Here is a 12,041-nt window from a genome sequence, read left to right as displayed (position 1 = left end):
CCCCCCCCCCCCCCCCCAAAACTCATCCCTCGCACTGACGCGCCACCGCCTCCTCCATCGACGTCCGATAATAATAATAATATATAATATCAAAACGGACGTTTCATAGAAATATAGATGTACGCTTCGCGCTAATGAGTATCATCTCGTTGTCTGTTTTAAACTCAAAGTTCAATAGGTCTCATCGGCGCAGAGAACGCCGTTGCAATAACATTATTATCTCTCGCATTGAATATTATACCTATTGAGTGTGTAGGTACTTACGAGACTTCTGGGAAATCTCAGGGCCGCCGTCGTCACCGCCGCGCCGCTGCGATTATAATAAGCGCATTATAATATCACTATTCACTATTCCGTCTATTCGTCAACGGTTTCGCGTAGGCAAAAAAAATATAGCTATAATAATGATATTAATGATACTATACTATACGACGTGTGTGTCGCAATATGAGGGTAGAGTCTGGTGGCGTGGCTTTTTTCTTTTTTTTTTTCCATCTCGAGAGCGTATTATCGCGGCTTGCGTAGTGCCCTAGTTCACGGGGCTATGTAGTTTTCCCGACCGATTTAAACGGACGGTTACACGGTAGGTATCGACGAGTTAATAAAAACGTTTTTTCTCGAGCGCAATGTCCCGACGCCATCTATACGGGTACGCGGGAAGACATTCATAGCCGAGTAGTTACCGGGTCTGTCGGCCAGATGGTGTTGCTGTCGCCGTGGCCACCGCTGGATTGTGCGTCAGGCACTCCGGTCGGCCAGCAGCAACACGTACAAGGCAAACGACGTACAACGGGAAATATAAAAAATAAAATTAATAATATATAAGGTATTATTTGAACGTCAAACACTCGAAACCCGTAAAATACCGGAACAACGTCCAGACACTATGCCGTTTAATGTATAACGACAGTTTTAAAGTGAACAAAATAAAATTCTATCACTGTCGTTGTTATAATATTACACACCGTGAAGATAATATGATGGGTGGACGACATATTATTTTCGTTTAATGTGTTATTTAATTATTTATTTATTTTTTTTTGGTTGAGACGGTTGTACAGTTTTGTGTTTTTATCTCGAAATCCTTAACTAATACATACGTACTTATTTCAATATTTTTTTTACAAAACATTATGGTAGCTTATAACTTATCCGATTATTCGTTGAACTAAAATTATTAATTTCACGACTAGTTTCGATATTTTTTCCTCTTTTAAAATTCGTTAAGAGGCTGCTGAGGATGTCCCACCCGCATGTATTGTCTCTGTCTTACACATACGTACGACATAGACGAAAAATCGTTCTTTTTTAAGTGAATTATGAGTAGGTATGTGAAATATTATTATTCTAAAATGCTCATAATTCACTTACAAATTAAAATATCGTAAAAAACCAACGAGAGAACCTAGATAATGTTGTTACTTAAAAGTTTGATAATAGGTAAATTCACTCTAATATCAAAACTGACAGTACCCTATTGAAACTAGCGAACGAAAATTGTTTACGTGTGAAGACGGAGACAACACGTCATGTGGGTGCGACGTCTTCTTAAGACTCGTACTAAAGTCCCTGGTCCATATACAGTTTTATAAATTAGACTTTCTACGATCGTTTTTATTATTAGGTATTATTATTATTATTTTAATTAATTTTACTGCGTTTTCTGAAATTACAAATAATTGATTAGTTTAAACATTTTTCATAAAAGCTATTTAAGTATAATATGATTATACATTTATACGATTAGGATATTATTATTGCATAGGATGAATTTTGTAATGTAATGTATACACATAATACATATTTGATATTATAAGACTTCTTCAGTTATAGTCCATATAGGTATTATGGACTGTAGTAGACGATTTTTTCCATACTAATATTTATACATTTATGATACCTAATCACGGCGTTTATTTTTTAATTGGAACTATAGTTTATATTTGAAATGTCTAAAATCCCTTTAAAATCACTTTACTTAAATTTTTTATAATTGCATTAAATTTTATAATAATATTTTCAATGACTAATTTTTCCTTTTTATTTTTTGCCCACAGAATAGTTTCTTATTACTGAACAACATGGGTATTCATGTTCCTCCGATGACAACGAGCATGTCAAATGAAACTGGCAGTGAATCAAATGCATGTAAAAGACGATTATCCTCGTCATCAGAAAATGATCATATTCCTAAAATAGCTAGGCGTATGGTTAATAACGAGGATCTATTGCAAAATGATCATATTGTCGAGCAATTGGATACGGCGTCTCGACTAGACGATGATGATGCAACATCATCCATTGTTGCTGCTATAGCGGCCGTTACTGATGATTCAGATTGCAGTATTGATGATGATGATGATGATGAAGACGATGATGATGACGAAGATGACGACGACGATGATCAATACTTGCCCGCTGGTAGTTTGTCACTATCCTCGTCCAACAGTAGCAATATCACAAATTCAACAAATTCTTCTTCATTGTCGACACTGTCGCCTTCCCAACAGCATCATAATCAGAACCATTGGAGGCAACATCACCAACAGCAGCAAACTATCAAATGTGACACTAACGGTAAGTGTTATTTGGATTTAGGTAGCGGTGGTAGCAGCACAACGCTGACAACAACCATGGCTACAATACAACCACGAATCAACAGTGAACCGGAGTGCTGTGAGCTGGGCCGTTGTGTACCTTCAACACAGTGTTACAGACGGCGTAGAGCTGCAGTGTTTGATGCATCAATGCGCAAATTAGGAAAATCAAGTGGTGGGTCTGGTAACAGCTCACAACAAAGTTGCGAAGCTGGACTCCGGAGGTCTGTGCTCATTTGCAACACGCTAAGATTGATTGAGCGTGAAATGACACGAGAAGCTGCTGCTGCAGCGCAACAGGCTCAACAACGGCGTTGCTGTGCAACGACAACATCCACTACGTCACAGCAATTGATCCAACAGCAACAAATTGATGTTTCACACCAACATAATAACCATAACAGCAACAACAGACGATCTCCCACTCCATATCCCACGGAGTACAGAAATGGCCGACCGGAAATGATGGTTGAACATAACAGCAGTAGCAGCAGCAGCAGCAGCAGTAGTAGCAGCACATCAGATTCCATTGACTCAGGTGTTGATGACGAATACTATTATGATGAAGATGATGACAATGATGATCATCATCATGGCCATACCACAGTGATGGCAAATAATCATCAAGATTTAAATAACCATCATCTCCAATATTACCATTTGAACGGAAGTATTGAAGATTGTGACAATTATATTAACTCCGATGATTATGACGAAGATGATGATGATGAAGATGACGAAGACGACACTAATAATTCCCCTTTAACTGAACTACAAATTTATGATAACAGTTTCAATAATAAAAGAAACACAGCAATGAGTATTGGTGATGACCATTGTGACGATAACATACTTCCATTAATAGGTAATAGTAACTCAACTACAGTTACATCTATCGATTGGGGTTCAGTTCTAAGTTTGTCATCGTCGAACAGCAACAATAATGGCAATAATTCACAGTCTACATCGTCAACTTCAATAACATTGATGAACAATATTGATAGCGATTGTGATGATATCACAACAATAATATCTACTACAAATCTAGATCGCAAATCTCAACAACATAAACGTAGGAGGCGACACTATAAACATCATTACCATCATAGTCAAATTCATACAAAACACAGACATCACCATTCCCATCACCATCAAAGGTCGCAAAAACGACGAGAGCGTGGAATTACATCTTCATTACCAATGTCAAAAAACAGGACATCAAATTATCAAGTTCTGTCTCAAGTAGGCCCTTGTAATAACGAATAAACTACCTACTTAATAATCGCAATAATACGCTCATTGGAAAGTTGCAACAAATTTTAAAAAGTATCAACACAGAGGTGTCTGGCTTTGATATTACAATGGCAAACTATATTTACCTAGATGTTTACACGTGTACCTGATAGATCACATATTATATAATTATTGAATGCCTACCTAAAAAGGTATGGATATGCAAAAAGCAACCAACAAGGATGGCTGTGTAATATTATAACCACCGGGCAGCTCAATTATTATTATTATTTTTTAATTTTAATGTAGGTTATGTTATATTTTATTATCTCTTATAGTATATATTTGTGCGGACGTATGTTTTTTTTTCAAAATAAATTAATAACCAAACATTATTAAATTTTCCATCATAACACTTTCACAATAACAATTTAATGTTTTGCAATAAATATATATGAATGTGTTGATATTATGTCGTATAATATGTTAAGAGACTCTTGTTACCATTTTAAAAGTTTTATATATAATATAGTATATATATAAATTTTATATATATATTATTATTATTATTATTATTATTATTGCGTATCGTAATATTAGGTAATAAATTATATAATATTACAATCAATTGTTTTATAGAATTAGGATCCATATTTCAGTTACAGATATAGTAAGGACTCCCTCACATACACACAAAAAAAAAAAAAAACAATATACCATTAAATATTTTATAGCATGAATACATATTTTAACCGTACGACCTTTGATTTTATTGAAACTAAAATTATTCAATAGACAGTGTAATGTAATAACATTTTATTGTCAGTGATGCGGCCTATTTTGTATTTGATAATTTTAGATACTAAATGTATCATTATATCCGTCCATAGATAATGAAACACAAGATAAAAAATATTAACTTACAATAATAAACAGCTGTATCAAAATTAATTTATCGTCCAAATAGTAACATGTTTTTTTTCAAGATCTCTTTATTTCTTATCCTTTCAAAACTTCTATTTGTATGTATGCAATCATTTTGTTTGGTTTTTTTAATAAGAATTAGGTGTTTGGTTAATACTATAAATTAAAAGTTGTGTTGTCTACAAATTCAATTATGTACTTATTAATAAAATTACATTGTAATTACAGTATTATTAATTTAATAATAATAAAATATATAAGTATGTTAAAAAAAGCAATAATAATAAGTAAATTAAATTAATTTTTACTCTGAATGCACTGATGATGTTTGTTAATAATAGTAAAATATTGTATTATATTATTAATATCGAAGAGCTGCTCAATGAACCAATATTAGCAACATTGTTTATGAAATTATGTAATTAAAAATATAAATTGTATAGATAAATAAGTTATAAGTATAAATATATATAAATGTGTATAGATATAAAAACCATAATGTTTATTTGATGAACAGAACATGTATAATGTATAATATATTATATGATATTGTTGTGGTAATTTAATTGTTTTACCATAATCAAAAGTCGAAAATTACAATTATTTTGTTAAAATAAATAAAGGATAGGTATATATGTGAATTTGACTCTTAAATACATTATTTCTAATATTAAGTTACCTAAAATTCCTTTTTAGGTATTACTTGGTTTATGCATTTATAAAATAAATTTACAGGTTTTACAAATGAATAGCAATGATTGAAGTTCTTTAAAGTTAACAAGGTACACCTAAGCAACCTATTCAGTAATTAAAACTTATGAATTGAAAATAAAAATGAAAAACAAATTTTCATAATACATAATATTGTTGTGGACCTATACAACTATAATTATATGGTCATGTATGTTTATTAATCGTGACAATTTGCATATTTCCACGATATTCAATCTGAGTCATTGCATCGAGATGTTTAAAATTCTAAAATAATTTAACCAAGTTTTTTTTACATATTAATAAATATTAAATAGTAACAATATGTAGATGTATTCCATATTGTATGCTTCGGTAGTCGGTGGTGTTGTTACTCATTTGAGTTTTGCTAGGTATAAGGCAGGGGAAAATAATGAGCAGCTCAATATTCGTATGGTAAAATCAACCATCTACAAAACGAATCGCTTAGCTTGCATAGTCTCCTCTATTGTGGTTATGACTTGTCAATTAACTCGACTCTCGCCAGTCGACCTGTTTTTCGACGGACGGTTCGTAATTTCGTATGTTAGCACTTAGCATACGTTTGTATAATACAGTAGGTATTAGGTATATATGTATTAAAAGACGTCTAGTTGATTAACTAGTATTAGGTAATGGTTCTCAGAAAAAAATATCAACCAGGCATATTTAGTAGAGGTTCCCATAAAATATCTATAAATAAAACTATTAACGTACATTATTGTATATTATTAGGTATAGGTATAATTGAAAAACAAATTTGTCAAAGGAATTAAAACTGACCTTAACTTACATTAGCTTATAAAATAAATATCTAAATTAACGATAACATTAAATTTAAAAAAAAATTTTATCCGCCGAAGAATGAACTAGGACAACACAACATAGGTAGTTAGATAGGTAGGTTAGTACGAAAATATATTGATAGTCAAGTCATAGAACCCTGAACTAAATGCCAGCGTTGAATTTTTCAATAGTTAATTTTTTTTTATTCTAATGACTATTAATTCATATTTTGGACGAAAATTTTTTTTTAATTCAGATTATATACATATAGTATATACCTAAAATACACATAAATTAATACAATAAATAGCTGACACTATAAACAAGTTCTAAGTTAAATTGGATTTGTGAAATAATTTAGTTTTTACGAGCGCAGTAATAATAATAACTAGTCTAAACACTCTAAACTACAGACTATGGTATCTGGCCATCTGATTATTATTATTTATTATGATCTAGTAATAACAGTACGAATTATCGTGATAAACACGTTTATGAACACATTAAAAAAAAAACAAAGGGTATTTTTTAAATTTTTAAATTTTAATTGTTTTAAACTGTTTTTGTATATAACTTTTAGAAATTGTTTCTAATCTTACAGTAATTACTAATTCTTATTATTTGTTAAGTTACTAACTACAACACTTGATATTAGTAAGCAGATGTTTAGGCAGTGGTGTACCTATATAACTGTGTAAGATTTTTTTACTTTAAGAAATACTTGATACAAGCTATTTACTAGTATATTTTAGTACTTAAGTAAGCCCGTAAGAATTGCTGGAGGCAAATACGATCACACACTCAAAATAAAAAAGAATAATGATAGGTTTGCTCTTTAACCTGGACAGATGGTATCATTGTCGTTTTTTGTTTATTTGTATTATAGGCATCAGTCTATTCAGACTATTATTATTTAAAGAAAAATTGTAGAATTTAAAAAAAAAACTATTCAAAGTAATATTTATGTATACATTGTGAATTGTATATCTACCTATAATTATAAGCATGTATAAATCATTATCCATTTAAATAATAATACATTCTGAAATAAATAAAAAATAACTGCTACATACAGTATAAATACTACATAATACTTATATATAGGTTAGGTTGTATCAAAGCCCAAAAATGAATACTATTATATATTTACAAATATAAAAATAATGGTCTCGACTTCTCGTTTAATGCCTAGCGACGAACGCGATACACCTATAGGTATATATGAGGACATCAAAATAGATCCGTCTAATATAATATTATTATATAATACATTACCCATTAGGTAATAATATTGATTTTATAATATTTTGAAATCAATGATTAACACAATAACACCTATAGCTATTAATATGTATTATCTGCACACAATATTACAAATAAATAATAACAGTACTAACAATATTCTTGCATGAAAAACTATTTTCTTTAGAATTTTGAAAATAGAGATCAGCAGTCATCCAATTTGATAATATCACGTAAAAATGATTGAAATGTATTTATAGGATTTCTAGACAATAACTATAGTAACGGATATTGGAATTTGTAATTTGGATTTTATTTTAACTGATCATTCAATCATTCAATATTCTTATTTTAACTGTCATTCTAGAATTTTTATAACACTACTATAGTTACACCTCTTGATTTTATTCCACATTTAAATTTATTAACATGCCACGCAAGTTTCAATAGTATGAGCTCCAGTCGACCAAAATTTCAATTTTAATTTTAATATTTATTACGTTAACTGAATTAGTGATGGATTAGAGTAATAATATGTTGTACACAAATGTCACAAATAATATTCGACCATTACTTACATATTTACATATTCTATCAGAGCCTTAAGGAAATATTAGACAATTGTGAGTTCCAATATTTTGTACCAAGTTAATTTACTAATAAGTAATAATTAATAACTTCCAAATTAATGTGATACTGTGTACCTGTCCTGTGTTACACTATACTCTGTTCAGCGAGAAAACGAGCTGATTCTGCGCATCCATCCGTGTCGCCATGCTATAGAAATCGTTTCCCCCATGGCAGGGTGTTGCGTGGGGGAACCCGGAACCAGTTTTCGTCGGCGCGTTCTTTCATTGAACTTAGTATAAGTTTATTTTGGTGTGGAATGTAGGTACATTTTCGATTTTCCACGTAGCCGTGTAGGTAGGTATCATATTATTAGACAAATAAGTAACAAAATAATTATTTTAAACTACATTTAATCCTATTAATATGTTATTACAATGTTACAATGTTAATTATTATAAATTTAATGTTATCAATATACATTATATTATTATTGATTATAATTTTATTAATTGGCATTGTATTTTTGTTTTGTTGAACAATAAACTTTTTCTTTAAAATAATATTCTAACTTTGTAATGCTTTAGTATAAGAACAACAATTAACAAATGTAAGCAACTAAAAAAAATATGGTTATGAGAAAAACCTTGAACTGTTATTATTTTTAAAACTGTTCACATAAATATAAAATGCAATGATGAAATCAAAAATGTATAGTTTAATTGAAAAATATTTGCTCTTGTTTCAAATCCATAAAAATGATCGATGTTACCACTCCATGTGACGGCTTGATACCAACACCATACATTTTCTGTTTAATTTACAGGTAAGGAAATAATTGCAAAGTTAAAAGTATTTATTTGTAATGTAAGATATTTTATTGAAAATGTATGTAGCTATGTAGCCATGTAGGTATACCTAAAAGTTACAATGGCTGAATAAATAATTAAATTCATTATAATAATGAAGACACCTATTATAATTCATTTATTGAAAATGGCAAATACTAATATAACAAAATTATAATTTTAAAGTATTTAGGGACATACAACCTACCTATCTTATTAAGGCCATATTATATGAGGGGTTTCCATGACTTAACCAAATTTTCATATTTTGTATATGTATTCAATATTATTTATACATAGACTAAAATATTATAAAACATTTTGGATTCCCCATCTCCAGAAAAAAATAATAGATACGACATTGTATTTTGTTCTATAAATCCTTAAATACCATAAATATTAAAAAGGCTGTACAAAATAATTTTTTAGTAAAAAGTAATTTATATTTTGTTTAAAAAAAAAAATTAATTTTATAATATGTTTAGAAAAAACAGGCAGAAATCATGATTTTTCACGAAGAACTGCATAATCATTCAAATCTTTTGTCCAATATTTGATATTGTCAAACAAATTTGGAAGCTTCATCTTCAGTAGTTCAGTCTACAACTACAAATAATAAAAGTAAGCATATTTCTTGAAATATTTGTCATTAAAATATACTTTAAACTAAAATTAACTTTTGTTTTGTAGGTACCTAGTTACTACAGTTTTAAATGGATTATGGGATATAAGAAATGCGACCGTTGGAATCAGCTCTAAAACAATATATTATGTACCTATGTTGAATATGATTTGTGCTAAGATATAATGTACCTACCATAAATGTACTATAAAAAAATAGTTATAAGTTTTCATAGTTTAATTATTTTATTACCATGCAGTCTATGCTGGCAGAAATTGTAAAGTACATTATTTATTTGATATATACTACATGTAAATTATATAATTTGAAATGTTGAGGTTATGGAATGATTATTAATAATTTTAATCTGTTCAATTTTTAAAAACTGTAAAAGAGTTTATATTATTCAAATTCAATTCTAGATTTTTAAGTCTTAGTATATTACCAATTATTGTATACCTACAGTGTTTTTTTTTATATTTCAATTAATTTTGTTGATGTTTTGTACTATTAATTGTTGATATACATTAGTCATTAACAATTATAACCAGAAATGGTTTCATATGGAAAAAATACCAAAAGATTACAAGATTACAGACATACCATATTGCCGTCACATATTATACTAAAGTTTCTCATTAGCAAGTTACCTAGCTGTATAAAGACATTATCTATACAGTTTCAGATAATCAGATCTGTTTATTTTAACACCTATCTTTAATTGTAAAAAGTATAAAAATAATTCAAAACTAATATTATTTTACTTATTATTTGAAGTTAATGTAAGATTCTGTTTTATATAAGAAAGACCTAAACGTTGTTATTTATTTCTTGTGAACATTTGTTGTTAATAGTTGGTATGTCTGCAATCGTATAACTCTTTTTTTAGGTTAAGCAATTTTTTTCATATAATTTTGTGAATTAATTAATAATCATAATGGTACTATTGTGGGACAACATGTAAATTAATTTAAAAATATATTTGAATATATTATTATAATCATTAAATTTTTATTTTTGTTAAAAATTGTTTTACAAATTATGCGTGGCGTTCAATCAAAATATAAACCACAATATGACAATTAGTACTTAATACTTAATAGTTAATCTGTTAAAATTTATCTGAGTATATGACATAGTTGTGTCAATTCATGAGTTATTACCAGGGCTTATAAGTTTATGCCTAAAAAATGCCTAAATAATTTTGGATATAATACATTTATATTTATAATAGTTAAGACAATTCCCATACATTTTATTCAGTAAAAAAATATAATTAATTGCATTTTTCATAAAATTTTGGTTTTTTTCACAGAATTTCAATAAAAAATGCACTTTGATAATATCATTAGGAATATCAATATTATAATTAATATGCTTATTAGTTATTAAAATAGAAAACACATTAATATGCTAAATTGGCAAAAACATCTAAATATCCAAAAATATGCAAAATAAAACTTATGCATGAACTTGCGAGCCCTGGTTATATTGCATAATTTATACTATCATGGCCTATATGGCTATATCTACCTAGATAAAATGCTCTGATTTCAGTTTTTAAGTATAATGTAATGAACATTAATTGTTGTGTTTTTGTTTGAAATGTTTCTATACAACTAGTCATCTAGATAACAATTAGGAATTAAATCAATGTTTATTGACAATAAATGAACGAATGTATTATAATTTATAGTTGAGTCCCATCCTAATGGACTTAAATTTACATATAATTCTGTCTGAAAAATGACCTAATTGAGTCCAAATATTCAAAAACATTTTCCTTCTTATTTTAGAGACTTAGAACTGTCAGTACCTGCACAATATGTCAAAAAATTAAAGTTAGAGAGACTAGAATATCAAAGGCTAAAAATGTGATATAATTATTAATAAGTATCTAATAACTAATTCAATAAAATGTATTTTATTGCATGACAATTTTCCTATTCGTTATTTAATTATTATTATTATTATTATTATTATTGTAAAATATTGCTATCAAAAACTGAAGTAGTTACCGCGATGATCGACTATACCACTGATTTATATTTGTATGAAAATAGTAATCTTATCCTATACTGCAGTAGGTACTTATAAGTAATTTTATATTGTTAGTAATGAATGACATAGATAAGATTACAACAGGAAAATAAATATAATATACGATATACAATATGCATAATCCTAAATCTGGGACTTAACTGAGTAGGTAGCTCTTAAATAAATGTTGAAATGTATGTAATAATATTATAATAACATCATAATTTACCTAAAAATTATAAACGTACATCTTGGTTGAAAACCTGAACTTTATTGTCTGATTATTTTGGTATTCAATGTAGATACTATTACGGGGGCTGCAGCAGGTGAAAAAAAAAGTGACTTTTAGACCAATAAGCTAGACAAAACTGGAAGTAATTTTGGTTTGACAGTATTTTAATTTTAAAACGGATTATGATTGATTAACAAGTTTAATAGAGAATGATCGAGGCG

General features: G+C 28.7%; 1 protein-coding gene and 1 long non-coding RNA gene across 2 annotated transcripts in view; both read left to right on the top strand.

Moving 5' to 3' along the window:
- Positions 1-4,570, top strand: part of LOC100575722 (phospholipase D C) — a 7,286-nt gene extending 2,716 nt beyond the window's left edge. The window contains exon 2 of the mRNA XM_003242542.4: positions 2,058-4,570. Coding sequence (XP_003242590.1) covers positions 2,058-3,863 — 1,806 coding nt within the window. The 3' untranslated portion in view covers positions 3,864-4,570. The remainder of the gene's footprint in view (positions 1-2,057) is intronic.
- A 4,006-nt stretch (positions 4,571-8,576) lies between these two features.
- Positions 8,577-10,507, top strand: LOC103308516. The gene is made up of 3 exons (XR_510459.3): positions 8,577-8,904; positions 9,412-9,547; positions 9,617-10,507. It is a non-coding gene; the product is annotated as an uncharacterized LOC103308516 (long non-coding RNA).
- The last annotated feature ends 1,534 nt before the right edge of the window (positions 10,508-12,041 follow it).

This window comes from Acyrthosiphon pisum, chromosome X (assembly GCF_005508785.2).
Source record: "Acyrthosiphon pisum isolate AL4f chromosome X, pea_aphid_22Mar2018_4r6ur, whole genome shotgun sequence".
Lineage (NCBI taxonomy): Eukaryota > Metazoa > Arthropoda > Insecta > Hemiptera > Aphididae > Acyrthosiphon > Acyrthosiphon pisum.
This window is presented reverse-complemented; position numbering and strand designations above follow the sequence as displayed.